At 42.8% G+C, this 19,885-nt stretch overlaps 1 protein-coding gene across 1 annotated transcript in view; it reads left to right on the top strand.

The window, feature by feature from the left end:
* The window catches only part of BLNK (B cell linker), a 104,262-nt gene that overhangs the window by 47,301 nt on the left and 37,076 nt on the right, over window positions 1-19,885 (top strand). Inside the window, 2 exon segments of the mRNA XM_040623877.1 lie at window positions 9,302-9,367; window positions 12,825-12,874. Coding sequence (XP_040479811.1) covers window positions 9,302-9,367; window positions 12,825-12,874 — 116 coding nt within the window.

Genomic DNA, 19,885 nt, shown 5'->3' on the forward strand with positions numbered 1-19,885 from the left:
TACTTGTACTAAACTTAGTGTTGATTAAAATGCTCTCTTCTTACACTTGAATACAGCTAACTATATGGAAGCATTTGTCAGTACTAAAGGCACCCTAAGAACCCAAAATAATTCATCTTTTTGCGAAAGTATTTCTGTAGGTTAGAGATCAAAATGGCACTCATATCAGGGCACATAAGTACCTCGTTTTATGCAGAACTGTGGTTAGCGGGTGATTCCCACATGCTGGCGCCAATCAGCCACGCCAGGCTGGGGAGTGACCAGCCCTCCCTGCCACCGCCCATCACCCTCCCCCCAAAACAAACAAACAGAACAACAACAATAACAGAGACACCGCACAACCAAACCCAATTCTGGAGCACCTTCTGGCCTGGAGGAGATCAACCCCGGTGGGAAGGTACCCCCTTCCCATCTCTAGTGCACGTCGCTGACAGGAGTTTTGTTCCTGGTCTAAGTCAGTTCCCAGGATCTTCTGCAAGAAGAGCCACTATGATGAACCAAAGAGGCCGGTGTGGGCAGGCGCTTTACATCCATTATTTATTCTCTTCATAGCAACCCCGCGAGGTAGATATCTTCATTTTACAGGTGCTAGAGTTTGGTAGTCTTCAGACCACACGCTAAAAAACACTGTTTCAGAGAGTGATCTGGGTTTGAAGGAACAGGAGGTTCAGAACCTGAGATGGACTCTCTCCTGCCCCTCGGGCTCAACCCCCTGATCCAAGGTCCCCAGAAACAAGGCCTCCAGCGGATCTTCTCCACACCTCTTGATCCTGGTCTGCTCAGGTCTGGTCTGGTCTTCTCTCTCCCCTCCCTCAAGTATAGGGGCCCTGACATTTCACGGCTCCCTGTCACACCCACCCAGATCGGAGTTCCAGCTCATTAAAAGCCCCTCCGTTTGCAGGGGGAGGAAAGGTACAGGGAAAGACTGGCTGGCTAAGCAGACAAAGCCTCAGGACCATGCTCACTTATGAAAATGTTTGAGATCTAAGTGGAAAATGCAGATTACGAAATATCAAGTATGATCTTAGTTATGTCAGATCTATACCTACTCTACATGTGTAGCAAAACACTGGGAGGCTGGTTAATTAAATGTTAATAGTGGAGGTTGGAATTAAGAGTGGCATTTTAAGTATTATTTCCAAATTTTGATACAATGAACATCTGTTTTGTGTGGCCACTGTGATAGTATTGTACAAAAATAGTTTCACTGCCCTAAAAATCCCCTGTTCCACCTATTCATTCTTCCCTTCCTCCTCCCAAACTCATGACAACCACTGATCTTTCTACTGTTTCCATAGTTTTGCCTTTTCCAGATTCCAGTTGGAATCATACAGTACACATAGCCCTTTCAGGCTTTCAGGATTAATTCACTTAGCATATATTACATTTCTTTTTATCAGAAATAAAGTTACAAAATTAAAAACTGTACAACCTATGTGACCAGCCACTCCTTACTTGGGACTCCAAAGAAAAAAAGGTCACATTCCTTTTTGCCATTCAAAATACAGTACCCCTTATCCCACTTTTACCAGATTTCCTGACGTTGGCCTTCTGGGAGTCCCACGGTTGCTTACACATCCCACACTGCTCCTTCCTGGCTCGTGCCTGTCTCCAGATCCAGGAGCCCCTCTTCGTGGAGCCATTTTCCCCCGACTCCTCCCACCCCCACCCCCACCCCCCCCACTGTGGTGAAGATGGCATCCTCCAGGCTCCATGTGGATTTCTGAGGCTCTTTCCATTTTCGGCCACAGACCCTTTCCTCATTGCCGCACAACCCAACAGACTTGTTAACACATAGTAAGTCTGTGCTGAAATTTGGGGAATAACAGAAGGGAAGCACAACACAGAGAATGATTTATATTCGTTACTAGACAAGGCTTCGCTCAGCCTCCTGGATCCTTCTTCAGGTCTTCCCAGCTTTGCTCCCAGCCATAGACCATTCCAAGGGCCAGCTCACCTCTGCATTTTAGAAATCCTTCTAGAGGTCGACCTGTGAAGGGACCAACAACCAGGAGGCCCCAGCAAGTGGGAAACGCACAGGTAGCAAAGCCCAAGGCCTGTCCACCACATGCTCAGCTTCCTCCCTTCCTGTTCTGGAGAAGAGTCTTTGCAGGCTGAGTGACAGCCCGTTTCCCCAGGCAGGGATATGGTCATATCTTAGTCCCAACGTCACCAAATGGTCCTGACCATGTGGCTCTACGCCAAACAGGTCCAGCCCCATTTTCCATTGTTGCAAATGGGAGGGGCATGTTCACCTGCACCCCCCTCATGGCCACTCTGCTGCTTTGGCAGACTGTGGTTCAAGAAGAAAGCACATGACTCTAAAATAAATGAAAATGTACAGGCAGAGGGTAGTCTAAATCCACACAGAGAAAAGCTGAGAGTCCCACAAAGGAGGGGCAGCCCAGAAAAACCCACGCCCCAGTGAGGCTCACCAGTGAGGCTCACCAGTTGTTGAACTGACCGCTCAGCTTCGTTGTCTGAAACTTCAGCTTCATCGTCTGAAGCTTCCCCTGGGATTCAGGAGGACTCCTCGAGTTTTCCCCAAGCATCTATTTGCTTAACTAAGGCACAACTGAAAGGCCCACAGCACAAAAGGGTGTTGTGCACAAAAGGGTGGTCTCTGGGCCAGTGAAGTTGGGAAGCAAATTGTTAGAAATGCAAATTCTCTGACCCACTCTGGACCCACCCAATCAGAGGCTCTAGGCGCGAGGCCCACCTTCTGCATTTCAATAGCCCTCTTGGTGATTCAGGTGTAGTTGAAGGAGAGAAGCCACTTCTCTGAAGGCAGAAAACTGCTAGTAACTTTCAATGATTTGTCCAACTCAGAATATATGGGATCTAAATCTTTTAAGATCCAGGCTCAGCCTGGATCACACTACTTCAGGATGTTGTTAAAAACTAAATTTGTTGTCATTAATTCAAAAGCTTGGAAAAAAATTTTAATTCAGTGACAAAGGAGTGAATGTATAATTTGATTTGGCTTATATGAGTAATAATTATAATTATTTGTATAATCTGCTTACCATTTTAAAATGCTGACATGCCATGCTACTTAAAAGTATGTATTAATGTCTTTTTTTTTTTTTCAAGATTTTATTTAAATTCAAGTTAGTTTTAGTTTCAGGGGTAGAATTTGGTGATTCATCAGTTGCATATAACACAATACCCAGTGCTCATTCCATCAAGTGCTCTCCTTAATGCCCATCACCCAGTTACCCATCCCCCCACCCTATCCCCTCCAGCAACCCTCAGCTTGTTCCCTCTAGTTAAGAGTCTCTTATGATTTGCCTCTCTCTGTTTTTCTTATTTTATTCTTCCTTCCCTTCCCTTGTGTTCATCTGCTTTGTTTTTTAAATTTCACATATGAGCGAAATCATATGTTGTCTTTCTCTGACCAGCTTATTTCGCTTAACATAACAACCTCTAGTTCCATCCACATCATTGCAAATGGCAGGATTTCATTCTTTTAGATAGCTGTGTAATATTCCATTGTGTATATATACCACATCTTCTTTATCCATTCATCTGTCGATGGACATCTTTTCATATTTCGACTATTGTGGGCATTGCTGCTATAAACATTGGGGTGCATGATCACTGTGATCACTTGGAATCACTATGTTTGTATCCTCTGGATAAATCCCTAGTAGTGCAATTGCTGGGTCATACGGTAGTTCTATTTTTAACTTTTTGAGGAACCTTCATACTGCTTTCCAGAGTGGCTGCACCAGTTTGCATTCCTACCAACAGTGCACGAGGGTTCCCCTTTCTCCACACCCTTGCCAACATCTGATGTCTCCTGACTTGTTAATTTTAGCCATTCTGACTAGTGTGAGGTGGTATCTCATTGTGGTTTTGATTTGTATTTCCCTGATGATGACTGATGTGGAGCATTTTTTCATGTGTCTGTTGGCCATTTGTATGTTTTCTTTGGAAAAATGTCTGTCCATGTCTTCTGCCCATTTCTTGACTGGATTGTTTATTTTTGGGGTGTTGAGTTTGATAAATTCTTTATAGATTTTGGATACTAGCCCTTTATCTGATACGTCATTTGCAAATATCTTCTCCCATTCCACGGGTTGCCTTTTAGTTTTGTTGACTGTTTCCTTTGCTGTGCGGAAACTTTTTATCTTAATGAAGTCCCAGTAGTTCATTTTTACTTTTGTTTCTCCTGCCTCTGGAGACATGTCTAATAATAAGTTGCTGTGGCCAAGGTCAAAGAGGTTGCTGCCTGTGTTTGCCTCTAAGATTTTGATGGATTCCTGTCTCACATTTAGGTCTTTCTTCCATTTTGACTTTATTTCTGTGTATGGTGTAAGAAAGTGGACCAGTTTCATTCTTCTGCATGTGATTGTCCAATTTTCCCAAAACCATTTGTTGAGAACACTCTTTTTTCCATTGGATATTCTTTCCTGTTTTGTTGTCCCGAAGATTAGTTGTCCATATAGTTATGGATCCATTTCTGTTCCATCGATCTATGCGTCTATTTTTGTGCCAGTACTGTACTGTCTTGATGATTACATCTTTGTCATACAGCTTGAAGTCCGGAATTGTGATGCCTCCTGCTTTGCTTTGCTTTTTTGATATTCCTTTGGCTATTCGGGGTCTTTTCTGGTTCCATACAAATTTTAGAATTGTTTGTTCTAGCTCTGTGAAAAATGCTGGTGTTATTTTCGTAAGGATTGCCATATTAACATCTTTTTAAAGCATATATTAGGTAAGTCTCTTCATTTTGTTTTGCGATGTGAACATGGCTGTGTCTTCACAATTTTAAAAATTAAATTGTGATCCTGTAATCCTTCTGCCATCTATGGAGGAATATCTCTGAAAGGACTAATCAAAGAGAAGCTGGGTTTTTTGGTGTTTTTTTTTTTTTAAGATTTTATTTATTTGACAGAGAGCAAGAGAGCACAGCAGGGGGAATAGCAGGCAGAGGCAGAGGGAGAAGCAGGCTCGCAGAGCAGGGAGCCCGATGCGGGGCTCGATCCCAGAACCCTGGGATCATGTCCTGAGCCAAAGGCAGATGCTTAACCAACTGAGCCACCCAGGCGCCCCCAAAGAGAAGCTGTTTTATGCTTATTTTCGCCTACACATGACTTATCACAGTGAGACAGCTGGTATTTAAGTCTGGGAACAGTCCAGCTATACATTCCTTTTGCATATGCTTTATGTTGTAGTAGAGGAAAAAAGTGCTCCAAGGTGGGACAGACAATGCCAGAGAGGAGGAAAGCTGTGCATCACACAGTGTTTGAATAGTTGATAAAATGAGCTGAGAGCGTCATCACATCTTCTTGGTTTGGGGGAACTGTGTTTTTCCAGGTAACAGAAGCTTGGTGGCTCTATCTGAGCAGTCAGTCTGTGGGATCAGGATTTGGGTGAACGAGAGGCAGAAGGAGAAGAAAAATTTTGTACACAAAATGTATAGTTTATGAAACAATTCAACGATGTGCTATAATTATATATTATGATTATAGTTATTTTAACAATCTATAATGAAAAGAAATTAGGAAAGGCCAAGAAGCATCAGATACCAAGTTGAGCAAATGACAAAATTACATCAAAGTCATTTGCAACAGTTTACATCTGTTTATCTATACCTGCAGCAAAGTTGCTTATACAAATCAGCCCCTGGCTCCCTCTTACTCTGTCTGTGTCCCACTCTTGACAAACTTCAGCCAGCATCCTTTACTCTGGCTCATTTTGTCCTTGAACCTAGCTAAGAATTAATTCAGCTGAAGGCATTCTGTTCAATTTCAGTCCGCTTACAGCCAGAGTTGCCTTCCGCTCTGCACTGGAAAGTATTAAATTGCCTCCCAGTCAAACCATCCCAGCTACTCTCTCATCTCTCCTTCTCTCCATGCCCAGACCTCTTATCTTTCCTTTTCCCCCCTTCCTCTGTCACAGAGATCCCCTGGAGTTCTGCAGGAAAAGGAGATAGGAGCTTGGCCCAGGATATGTCTGAACAAACTCTAGAACCCTGTGGCGTTCTGAGGCAACTCAAAGGTCCAGCTCTAGGGACCCTCTGTATGTCTTATATGGGCAGTGGTCTCCCTTCTCCCTCATCTGTTCTTTCCTCTCTGCTGCTGAGCCTGAGGCTTTGCTCAGTTCTCATATGAATGGAATCAGCCTCCCTAACTAGGGATATAAAATGTGGTCTCATTTCCTTTGTTATCCAAATTACCCCTTGGCACCGACCTCTCCCCACATCCCAACACAGGCCTCTCATTGGGTCGCCCAGTTTTGTAGACAATTCCCCAAGATGCAGCCTTAAGGTTGTCCTGAAAGAAGTTTCTCTTATCCTTCTACTCCACCCTCCAGCCTACCTTCCCTCTGCGCTTCGCTCCTCCAAGTCCATGGAACACACCTTTCCCCACAGCCCAGCTGAGGCCGGGCTACAACGAACAGCAGGATACCACTGAACATTGGGGGGCAATGGAGAGGAATTCTCTAGTTGCAAATGGGTAGCAGTGGTGCCGGGTAGGGTTCTTCTCAGAGCTGGAGCCCGAACCCAGCCACTCCTGTATCCCTCCCCATCTGTCCTCCAATGAATATCCCTCAGGTTGGTCTGTGCTCCTCAGGATGAGCTCCTAACAGTCGTTGGACCTGGAAGTGGAGAGAGCCCCTAAACTCCCCAGTGCAAGTTCCCACTCCTTATTTGAGAATCTTCCTTTTCCGAAAATGGTTGAGGGGAGGAGGGTCTATCCGTACCCAGTAAATCTCACTCCGCCCCTCAGTGCCCAACGGCTGTCAGTGAACAACTACGGCAGAGCGTCAGCCTCGGTGGGTTAGTTAGCCTTAAATTAACCCTTAGCGGCGACGCCGGCAGGCCGGCCCCGCAGAGCTCCTCCAGCAAGCTTCCTCTCAGGCTCGAAACTGCTCCGCCCACACTGAAGAGCTTCGCAACATACGCGTCCTAAATCCAAGCAGAGCCAGAGAATATTCCTCCAGATTCCCCCGAGTCAGCGGGGTTTCATAGACCTCTGCCAAGCTTACTTGTGCACCACTATTCATATGACCTAACTCAAGGCGTAGCTCCCAGAGTCAGAGAAGTCTGCGATCAGGTTTATGGGAAATCACAATTTTCTCCAAGAACGATGACTGTGTACAAGATTTACATTTTGCTAACTATAGGGACCAGTCATATGGCTTCCTCAGAACAAAGGAAAGTTTGCCTGAAAAGTGAATTCAACTATCTTATTCTTTGAGGACAGAACCGTGTGAAATTATAAATGTATAATTTATGTATATATAAATATAAATAAGAAATATGTATTTTATATATTTATATACATCATTATTTATATACAATATAAAATATAAATATAAATATTTCATACATAACACGAATATATATTTACATGTAAATATATAAATATAAGTATATATTACTTATATATTAAATATATATTATATATTAAAATTATTTGATATATAAATTATATATATTAAAACTATTTAATATATTAAAATATAAATATATGTACTTGTATATATATAAGTAATATATACTTATATATATATTTTAAGTCAGAAAGTTATTATGAAAAGAAAAACCATGGCCCTGTACTCCAACCCTGTTAACATTTTTTTCTATATATGTATATAAAACAGGTAATAGAAATGATATATGCACAAGCTATGAACATTCAAATAATATAGAAAAATCTTCATTGTGAAGAGAAAGTCTCCTTTTTATAAAACGGAAGCCCCCATCCCCGCTCAAGCCGCCAGCCTTCACTACACAGTTGATACAAGGACACCCAGCTTTGAGGACAAGTAGAGGCTGAAATCTATTCCTCGACGGATTGCCAGGCTGTGCGCCTTGCCACGGCTCAGGTGTTCACCCAGAGGAAAGGGGTACCTTTTCCTAAGTTGTATGAGAACACTCTATTGCCTCTGAAAACAATCTTTGAATAACTGCTTGCATATCCTTCTAAAAAGCTAGGCACATACTGACTCAGGAATGTACGTGTCCTTTCTCATTCCATAGAAAAAATATGTGATTCACATCATTCTGAACTTCCCTTCCTTTCTTCCTTTTTTTTTTCCCTCTCCTTCATCATTTCTGTTTAACTTAATATGTGTTGGGGATTTTTATGTGTCAGCAATACAGGTGTGTGTTTCTTTTTTTTCTTTTTTTTTAAGGGTCTGTGGTATTCCATTGTATGGCTTTATCAAAGTTTAAGTAACTAGTTCCCTTTTAATGATTGATGGGCATTTAGGTTGTTTCCAGGTTTTTTAGGAGGGAAGCAGGAAGGATTAGGGTTATTACGCAAAATGCTTATGTGTACATAATGGCATGGTTTTATGACCATGTTTATGATGGCAAATTCCTAGCAGTAGAATTTCTGGGTCAAAAGGCATGAAGGTTTTAAAATTTAACAGATACTGATTGTAACAACGTGCGTTCCCAAGAATATCTGTATTGTTGTACCCCATCTACCCCGGGTGTTATCATGTTAAGCTCTGCCGGTCTGATAGGTAGAACATAGCTCATTGTTGTTTCGATTTAGATTTCTTTAAATATAAGTAGTGTTAAATATCTTTTCATTAGTCTGTTGGCCACTTGTTCTTTTCTGTTAGCTATGTGTTCACATCTTTTGCCCATTTCCTACTGAATTATTAATAATTATTTTGCTGAGCCATAAGATTTCTTTGTCAATCAAAACACAGAATCATCATTATTATTGTGTCGCCAATATTTCTACCAGCACATCATTTATCTTTTGATCTTGTGCATATTACTTTTTGTTCTACAGAGTTTCCAAGTGTGTATGCAGTCAGATTCATTAATCATTTTCTTTATGGCTTCTGTGTATGTACAACTTTTTGGTGACAGTTTTTCTAGATTCTACCTAGTAAAGTTCACCCCAAAAAAATCTTGGACCTGATTTCAGCTCATGTGTCCTTCAAGGTAGCTCCATCTTGCAATGTGAATGCTCTAAGAACAATCATTGGTGAACAGTGAGGTTTATCAGAGGGCTTTTGCCTCACCTGTGTCCTCAGACTCGGCAGATCTAGAAATCACAATTTCTCTTCAGAGCCTGAGCCTGGCCCAGACATCCAATGGACAGGGACAGGGACACGGCCCAATGACCACGTTCCTTACAGAATCAGTCACACTTTCCCTTCACTCAAGTAGCAGAGGGCCAACTTAATTAAATATAATACGATTCATGCTGTTTGGGGGGTTTACTGTAGGCCTTTTTTCTCTCTTTTTATATTCAGGAAGGACAGAAAACTTTTTAAAAAATCAACCTAGTTATTAATATTTTATGTTTAATTTTGTTTCTTGCAGGCAGCTTCAAAAGATGGTCCATGATATCAAGAACAATGAAGGTGGAATAATGAACAAAATCAAAAAGTAAGTTAAACTCCATAGCACTGTGTAAGCATTCATTTATATTAATAACACATTATTCCAGACTGTGCTAGGTGGAAGAGAACAAAGTGCTCTGTTACGCAAGTAAGGAGTTGCACCCTCTTTAGCATGTAACCCTTTCTTACTCACGGCTAGAGTCCATGGTGATAAGATCCATATTCAGGAAACATGGCAAATGAATGGAGTGACCAACTCAGGGTACTTTGCTTTTCCCTCTCACTGCAGTAAAAGTGAGCTGTACCACTCAAGGTGCCAGCAAATATCAACAAAGATGTTTACAGAAACAGGACAATCAGCTTCTATAACTGCTTAGTTAAAGTCCACTAGGACACACTTAGAGAAATCCAAAAAAGAAGTTATAAGAACATAGTCCTAGCATCTTTAGGATGCCATGCCTGTTTTCCATATTTCAATTTTTGCTCTTTCCATTACCGCTTTAAAATAGTGTTTTCAATTTGCACTTGGAGAGAGAAAGCTAGAATTTCTAAGCTTCCTGCACATCAAAAACTCTTAAGATTTAAAAAAAAAAAAGAAGATAAAAATTATACATACTTGTATTTGCCACTCAAAATCTAAGTTAAGAGGAGAGAAGAAATCGTATTCCATTAAATTTTTGTTTAAGTTCTTTTATTCAGATAATGAAAGTAGTAGAGATTCCCTAGGGAAAAAAAAATCAAAGAGTTCAGAATTGCATAAAGTCAAAATCTTCCACTTCTCCATATCTCCACCTTAACCAACTCTGGGGAAATAGACATTGTCGTGAGTGAGTCTGGTATATATATCTGTATGTGCATGATATAGTACATACCTATACACACATACATTTTCATCATGAATGGCATCATACTTCATAAACCATTCTACCAACGTGACTTTGCTTAGTGGTTTTACTTAATGCTATGTCATGGACATCTTTGATTGATGGCATGTAAAAATAAGGCATATGCCATTTTGAACAGCTGATTAATAGTCTGCTATAAATATATTATCATTCATTTAACCAGCTATGTATTGGTGAACACCTTTTAAAGGGAAAGAGATGTGGGAGTTTAAACTGACATACTCTTGGAGGGCAATCCGATAAGGTTACTAAAAATATTGTGGCCATTTCTTTCAACTTAACTGTCATAAATAATATTTTGATAAATAATTTTTAGAGATTTTGAGTATGCCAGAAAGCTAAATTCCTAAAATGAAATTTCTAGATGGAAGAATTTATGCCCTTGAAATTTTTATTGATATTACCAGATTGCTTTCCAAAAATTTTGTACCATTAATATAGTGTATAAAAGTTCATTTCCCTATGCCTTCAGAACAAAATGTCTTCGTTCTTTTTGGTCTTTGTTAATCTCGAAAGTACGAAATCGTGTTTTATGGTGTTTTTAGACTATAAAATGCAAACGAGTCTCAGTATGTATAAGTGATTATCATAAAATAGTTAAAATGGTCTTCTGCTTGTGGAGCATCTCCTAGAGGAGGAGGATTTGTCCTCATGTTCTGTCCCGTGGTGGAGAGAGGTGTGTGATTGCTCTCATTCAATATTTCTGACACATGCAGAACCTCATTGACATGAGAGAACCCTGCTAGTCGTTGTTTTAATCAGTAGTGATTCTAGATTAATTATCCCACAGTTGTCAGTTTTACAACACACCAGTTTTCTCAGTAATACGAAGCTTCTGTGTAAAACGTCTCTCTGTTCCGTGGTCAGGCATACTTACAGTAGCCATGGAGCTCAAAGTTTTTCAGACAGTTTCTATTTTATTATGCCCATTGTTCCCAAAATACACTTTTACTTGACAAACGATGTTTCTTCTCAGCTTGGAAAATATGGCTGCCATAGTCGTTACCCTGGGTGAAGTCAGTGGCCCTTTGGTTCTGAGTGACCTGCTGTTACGCTCTTACTCGTTGCCAGGCAACAGGTGCTACCTTGAAAGGAGGAAGCACGGTTGAACACACTGGTTTCCTAACACAAGACCGTGACAGAGTTGTCACTGGTCCATGGCCAAATGAGAAAATAAGGACCTTGAAGCATTGGGGGTTGGCATGCAGCTGCCGGCTGCTAAGTGAGGCCCAAACCACAGCTCTTATTCCTGGTCGGTGTTCAGTAACCACCAGCCCCTTTATCCTTTATCCCGAGATGATAACCTCCAGACATTTTGGGTGTTAAAATACCCCTTCTTTTCTCTTATGAAATGATGACAATAACTGGTAATGGTTGGTTTGTGTTTTTCGAAATTTTACTGGTCCAAGAACAGACCTGGAACCATTCCTTGTTTGGTTTTGTGCTTTTTTCCCCCTATAACACCATGGCTAATCTTTCTCTCTGGACCTCATCAGAAGTCTAAAGATATTATCTCCCCAGCACATGCTGGCTTGCCGTGAGAATTGGATAAAATAATAGATCTGAGAATCTTTGGGGAAACAAAAAGCAAAATTTCTATGCAAATATAAGTATTGTTATTTTTGCAACATCACAATTCTAGTTTATCGGGCTAATTTTTTGTAATCAGACATGAATTTCTGTACTGCTTTTTTCCACAAGAAATGAAATATGTTTTGCATGTAATGGTTACCTTATGCTGCGCTTCGAAAAAGGATGTGATGTTTTAGTAAATAAAGGCTACTGGATGTAGGTTTTATTTATATATACTTTAAATTTCATTAAGCAAATCATTCTTAAATAAAATGGGCAACTATTATTAAGAATAGTAATTTACTAGAAAACTTACCCATTTCAAATAATAGAATGGGAGGTGTTGTCACAATTTATAGTAAGCCTAAAAATTGGGATACATTTTTAAAATGTAATTTTAATTTTCTTCTTTTAGTGAAGGGGGAAGGATTGTGAATATTCAAACATTTTATATATGCATGAAGATACTAAAGTAGTTTTGGGAGTGCTTGAAACAGTTCAACTTCTCAATAGGCTAAATATCACAGTGCCCAACCTGCAGACGCTCACTGCTCACTTATTTGGCACTTTTGTTAATAGTGCCAAAGTGATCTCAGCCCAACCTACAACCCAAGTGCTCTGTTAAAGCTCCTATTTTTCTTGATATTTAAGGCATTTATTAAGTTATTTATTAAAATAGAATTCATCTTCTCTTACCGTCCTGTCAACCAATCAACATTTCTCTTCCTTGAACCTCTGAACTCTGTGCTTGCTAGTATTCTGACCTCTGAGAACCCTTCCACCACTGGACTTCACCTTTGCCAAGTCACAGCCCCGTTACATGCTGGGGAGATGAGGGAGGTGGGAGACCTCTGATTAATGGCTTTGCTCCATTCACAATACATTTAGGCTTTCAAAGTGATGGGTCCAAAAGAAGCCATTATGCTGTTAGTTATCTGTCTGTTATCTCTACATGTGCTTCTATTATGGGCCTTGACAATAGTTGTCCTACTCACTGACCATTTGTCTAATGGTTGTTATCTATAGGCTGAAAGTCAAAGCACCTCCGAGTGTTCCTCAAAGGGATTATGCCTCAGGTAAGAGTATTCCTAAAATACTTGGACTCTTGACTAATTTCATATTCATATTTACTTCTTGAAAAGGGAACTATGTTCTACTCTTTTGAAAACAAGAGTGCCCATCCTAATTTTAAGAATGCCCAAATCTGTTGGGCATTTGACTATAGTAGAGGTGTAGTATTCCATCCATCCATCCATCCATCCATCCATCCATCCATCCACTCATCTATTTATCAAACATTTCTTAAGTATCTTCCATGTGCCAGGCACATACATGGTTTTAAGTAGAGATACAGTGCTGAACAGGACAGATATAGTCTCCACACTCACGGTATTTATAGTGAAGAAAAGAAGATACAATGATGTAAAAGCAATTGGAGTTCAGGGTTATGGGGAAGCACAAAGTTCTATGAAAGTCCATACAGCAGTGTCTAATCTAATCTGAAGTGGAGGGTGTGGAGGAAGAGGGGAAGGGAAGGCTTCCTGGATAGAGAATTGTTAAAATGGATACTTGAGGGTCAGTGGGGGTTGGAGCATTGGGGGGGGGGGATAAATTGTTGATGGTACATGGTTACCCAGTCCTCTCTGACATTAGCCCTGCTACCCATTCCAACTAGGATCAATTTTGTCAGCGGAGAGTAGTTAGTCTTGAGATTGGTATTGTTTATGGCAGTGGTAAGCAAAATAAATTATCCAGCATACTTCCCTTTTCTAGAAGAAATGCCTTGGGAAGATAGGTCTAAAATCTCTTTCTACTGGCTTAAATATAAAGATTTCCTGGACATGGATAGACCTATAGAGCCCTTAATGAAAACCACAAGGCTACAGACATCAATGAAGTCTCTTCCTCTACAGCACAACAACTAGAACCAAATCGCAACCTTAAAGGATGCTTACTATATATTTTTTTCTGTCTCTGATCAAGATAGCAATAAATCAGACAGTTGAGTTCCTCTTAGGCACTAATTAAATCTTATCACACTAAGAAATGCGGACCAACATATCAAGTCTGGTGACTGACCTGTTGGACCACTTTCCAGAACTTCTAGGTTACAGAGTACTTATTGACCTCACCTTGCCAATCAATCAGCAAGTCTCAACAGTTGACCAGGAGATTCCTTTGCAGTGAAAAGATAAAAATAAATTAAAAAATAAAGACCCTGTCCTGACCTTTAAAATCTACCTGATCAAAAGCCAAGGGGGAAAAAAAAACCTCAAGCAAGATGCTTAGTTAATAAATGAGAACAAATTCATCCTTCTCTCCCAAGTTCTAAAAAAGAAAAGAAAACAAAGCAAATGACATCTGCTAAGTACCCTGAATTTTGATGGAAAATTATGGAATCATGGAGTCCCAGGTCTAAAAGGAGACCCAAAGATCCCACAGCCTAATGTCCAACCCAGTGCTTACCTCCCCTCCCCCACCAACATGCATCACAAATGAGGCCCACTTTCTGTTTGGACATTTCCTGTGATGACTTCCCAATCCTCTTTGGTCCTGTCAAGGACAGGCAGGCCTGGCAGGACAGAGATACAGTCCATTTCCTAGTGGCTTCCTAAGTCTGTCCTCATAGCCACATAGCACAAGTCTTTAGACATTCAAGAAAACAAAGATAGAGTTGTTCTGTGTAACTCCAAGGATAAAATTAAGAAATTATGTCATTTGAATAGTTTCTTCTCTGGAATCAGTATCTCCAGGTGCTTCTGCTGTTTCACACATTCTTTGACTCATTTGACAAATATGACACAGTACGTCCTGTGTGACACTCACTCTACTAGATATGGAGTAGGGAACAAAATATAGCCCCCGACCTCAGGTGCTTCATGACTAGTGGGAAGTCCAATAATAAATGAGAATGCCAACAGGTCAGTGTTTGCCTAAGGTCACACTGTTGGTGGAGGGACGTTCCACTGGCCATCCACACACCCCTGAGTGGTCAGAACTGAACGAGGCCTCTCTCCTTGGACCCTTGGGCCCTAATACCCAGAGGCTGTTGTAATAAGCACAGGGAATCCATAGCAACCCTCCATCCACTAAAGAAGCAAACTATAACACTGCTTCGCCCTTGCCCTAGTGTCCTTACTGAAGCCAGCATTCACTTGATTTTTTGTCTCCCTGTCTCCACTCTGACTCATGATACCAGCAAGGCTGACACGGGGAGAGCTGCATTCACCATCAGTCCTGCCTCATGGAACTAAGAATAGAGGAATGAAACTTGGACTCGAAGGTATTTGAAAACCTGGAAAGTCCTGAAAGACCACTCACCCTTAGCTTCTCGTGTTAGGGCTAACTGGAGACCAGACAGGCCAAGGGGCTGCCTAAGGTCATACAGCCAGGCAATGGCCAAGCCAGGACTCAGTCCTCCCACCCCCCCGTTAATAAGGCTCTGAGAAGGGATGAAGGGACATGCAGACAAAGGGACTTTTTAAGATGTGAAGTTTTTAGATGCAAATCACCTCTCCTAGTTAGCTCAGTTCAGCTCCCCACACGGTCACATCCCTTTCTCCTCTTGGGGTGTTCCCAGGGGGACTGTCCACAGGCTGCCTCCCCCGCAGCCTCTGTAGTTCTGCTTTCTGTTCCTTCCTTGCATCCGCCTCCACCACCACATCTCACCCAGCCTCTTTCCTTCTTTCCTTCCTGCATCCCACTGCAGCCGTCGCACTGCTTCTCCACATCCCACCACCAGCTCTGTAAGAGGAGAAGCTGCAGGCCCAGTGGCCTAGAGCATGGCCTCCAGAGCTGACTCAGGGCCACAACTGAGCAGGTGCCAGACATGCAGTGTGGAGGGCACCCCGCAACGCCCAGGGTCTCTGGTGCTGCTCATGACCCAGGACAGAAAGGCTCCATTCACACCCTTGCTTTCATCCCTTCACTCAAGCTCTTGCCACAGACTCTTTTACTCTCCTTCCAGCCATCCTTTCCCAATCCCGAGCCCTCTGGTCTGGTTCAGCCTTTGTCTCTTCATGCCTGAACTGCTCAAACACCGTCCTTATCAGCCTCCCTGCCTCCAGCTTATCACTGGGACGTACAGTGGCCTCTGTGGCTGGAGCACCCCCTTGACTGGCAACCAATCTGGCTTTGTTTTCTCCCCTGACTCTCCAATACAGCGTGTTCGTTCCAGGCACATGCCTTATGGATGCCCCTTCCAGCCATCAGCTAAACCCTGCCTCTAGGGCTGAGACACAGGCCTTAGCCTTAGGGGTTGGAAGGAGGATGCCCTCCTTCATCTTTGTTCTCTCACTCGAGTCCTGGCCATCCTTCAAGGCCCCATTCAATCCCACTTTCACCACACAGCCTCATGCAAGCCCTCGGCCTTTGCTGAGCACACCCTTAGCAGAACTTTCCCAGCACCTGGCGGTGGTTCCAGGTGTTGAGACATTTGTCAGGAAAGCTTACACTGCTCTGGATTGTCCTCAGTGTGATACATGGCTGTTCTTCTAGACGCTAGGTCTGTTACCTCCATGGCTGGGTGAGAAGATCTTGGACTTTGGGGTCCCGGCTTTGGTCCCTAAACACTGTGAACCTAGAAACGTTTTATAACTTCCCTGAGCCTCAGCTTCCTGCTTGGAGAGGACAGTGCTGATCTATCCTTCAGTTTGTTATTAAAGTAGATTAATAGTAACCAGCAGCATCCATTGAGCTCTTACTCAATGGATGGATGTCAGGCGCCCTTCTACTCACTTTCCCTGGGCTATTTCATTTCATTCTTGCAAAGCCCCATGACACAGGCTCTACTTATCATCTATTTCCATGGTAAGAAAACGGATGCCCAGAGGTTAAGCAATTTGCCTGTTCAAACTGCTAGCAAGTGGCAGAATCAGGATTTTGATCAAAGCAGCTGACCCCAGAGCCCAAGCTCCAAACCCTGGAGGGGACACTGAGGTGGGGCCATCGTGGCATTCCCACGTGCCTCACAGTGCCAGCTGCTGTGCCCACAGGCTTGGGGAGGCACGTGAATCACAAAGCTTGGGCTAGGCAAGGGGAGGAGCCCCTCTATTATGGGCATGGGATTGTGGCACTGTAAATGGAACATAAGCCCCAACCCAGGTACATGCCACAATTGGAAAGGCTCTCCCTAATAAGGAGGCCCAACCAGCATCTCAGCTTTCTGCCAGGGACGTGCAACCTTATATCCCAAGTTAAACCACCCAGCTCATATTAAACTTGAACTTGCCCTCCTGAAAGCATCACCCTCTACACTAGAGGCTCTCTTGGGTCTATTTCTTTATGGTAGCCATATTGTGTGGTTGCCATTAGCATGAAATAGAATTGGTATCGTTTTGAGGGTTTATTAAGACATTGTCAATACCCAAGACAATGATAAGTAACATTAATACAGCATTTACCGTGTGCCAGGCTTTGGGAAGCACTTCACATGTATTGTATTACTTGATTCTCATAAACACATGAGGCAGGCACTATTCTTACCCTTGTTTCACAGGTGAGAAATTGAGCTTTACACAAAGTCCTGGTCCACTGCCAAGCAGGAAGTAAAGAGCAGAGCCAGGATTTGAAGCCAGGGAGCCTGGTTCTAAAACCACAACCCACTCACTTAGGAGGCTCCCTGGGATGCTGGACGAACACCCAGTACTTTGGATCTAGTACTTTGTTTTTGTTTTGTTTTGTTTTCAAAGTATTCTTATCTTTCATTTATTTTTTAAAAGATTTTATGTATTCATTTGACAGAGAGAGAGAGAGCACAAGCAGGGAGCAGAGGGAGAGGGGGAGGGAGAAGCAGACCGCCCAAGGAGCAGGGAGCCCCATACGGGACTCGATTCCAAGACCCTGAAATCACGACTTGAGCCGAAGGCAGACAGTTAACCAACTGAGCCACCCAGGCGCCCCTGGATCTAGTACTTTGGACAATCATGCTTTTTAGTTTGGGAAATGGCCTGCAGGCTGTGACTTTAAGAGTAGGATGTCGTGAGTTGCTTGTAGGACCAGGAGATGGGTGTAGCTGGGGGAAGGAGGGGCGCCATCAGGCAACTTCTACCACAGGGTGATGCTTTTTTCTCTTTTCTGCCTCAATGCTCCATGAGGCCTGGATTGGGCCGTTCTTGTTTCTCCTAGGTTTTATCTGAAGGCTCAGTAGAGGGCCAGGCAGTTTACATGAGACTTCAGCTACAAGGGCAAACACAGGTAGCCTGGCCTCCAACCCGCCCCCACACTCACCAGCCATGTGGCCTCAGACAAGTTTTGCAACGTCTCTTAGCTCCAGTTTCCTTGACTATAAAATTGAGATCATAATGGCACCTACCACAAAGCACTGTTTGGAGGATAATTGAAAAAATACACTCATTTTAGCCCTGAGCACATAGCAAGTGTTTAATAAATGGAATCTATTATTGGTATCCTAATTTTCGTTCCTTCAACTCATTTGTTGGCTCATACTTTTATTACTGCATGGATTACAAATGTCAGATGTCATCCAGATACAAAGATAAATAGGCCTTGTTTTTCATACAGAGAGGCACAAACAAATGGTCATAGCACAGGGCAGAATGGACCACACGTGCCGTCAGGGTGCCAGCAGCACCTACAAGGGCCCAGAGGAAGGAGTCATGGATTGGAACCCGAGGGGCTGGGGAAGACCGTATGGTAGAAGTGTAACAGGGATTGCCACACAAAGAAGGAAAATGGGCCAGGGCAATAGCCCGGGCAGGGCAGAGAACGATCAGAAGTGCAGGCTGGGAGGAACACGCTGCCCAGTATCACTGTCAGTGAACATGGAAGACTGCTAGAGAGGTCCAGGGAAGGACAGGAGGGGGCGGCATCCAAACATGTTGACATAGAGCCTTGACTTTACTCCAGAGGGAGCCACTGATGATTCTTGAGGAAAGGAACAGCATGTCCAAACCTTATTTTAAGAAAATCACTAGAAACAGTACGAAGTATGTGTTGGAGAGGAAAGATAATGGGGACAAGAAAAGTAGTTACACAGCTTCTGCAAGTACTTTCAGCAGTGACCAGAAAGTGGGCCCTGGCTTCCTGAGAAAAGGCTCCACAAACACAGCTGACCAAGGCAGGGAAGTGTGTTTTATAAAGGTATTTTATGAAGGTTTCTATTTTAAAGGTTGAAACAAAAACATCTTGCCACCTTAAGTGCTGATCTTCAATTATCCCCAAAGTTAAGGTATTAGAAATGTATCGTCCTCTGTACCAGGTATTGGTATATTGAGAAGAGGACTTACCTAGTCTTCTTGAGTTTCTTGGAAAACCCCAGTGATTGCAGTACACTCTAATTCGGTATAAGTTAGCCCAAATCATAATTTAGTAAGAATTATCTTCTGTGAATGTCAGAGTTGGGCCCATTATTTGGCTCATAAAATAAAGCTCCTTCTTAGGGCCTATCATGTTTTTCCCAAGAGAGGGCGCTGTTGCTGCCATAACTTAAAATCTGGCCACTCTGGTCTAAACCCCTCCTTCGGGCCACCATTTTTTCTCTTCAATTCTTTTCCCTGTGCCTCTTTGGACTCCCCCTAGAGCTGGAGTCAGTGGTTTGCCATAACAGAGGCTAGAAATGGCAAGAAAATGTTCTGTTGAGGCCCTGGAGGATTCAGGGACCATCCACTGGGCCCCCTCACTGTGGCTGCTCAGGGGGATGGGAGGAGAGCCAGGAGCCTCTCTGGTACAGTTGCTGGAGCCACTCTGCCACGTGGACCTGTGCCTGGTTGATCTCCTACATGGCTGAGTGGATTGTATTTAATCTCTAATGTCAGTTTATGTGATGGGATGTATGCTAAGCTTCTCATACTCTAAATGTGTTTTGGAGAAAAGGGAGTCAGATATTCTCTTTGGCTGTCTGTAATTCAGATCTTTTTCATTCTTCAAGATCCTAAGCTCCTCGAGACCTGTTATAGACATTTTTATCCTGCCTGCAGAGCCCAGGACAGTACCTATACCCTGGCATTCAAAGGCAATGAGGTAGCCTGGCACTCGAATCCAGAACATGCCCTTGGAAGTCAGCCTGCAGGGTTCAACTCCTGGCTCTATTATTTGCTATCTGACCTTGGGCGAATGACTTATTTTCA

Source organism: Ursus maritimus, unplaced genomic scaffold (assembly GCF_017311325.1).
Source record: "Ursus maritimus isolate PB19 unplaced genomic scaffold, ASM1731132v1 scaffold_7, whole genome shotgun sequence".
Taxonomy (NCBI): Eukaryota; Metazoa; Chordata; class Mammalia; order Carnivora; family Ursidae; genus Ursus; species Ursus maritimus.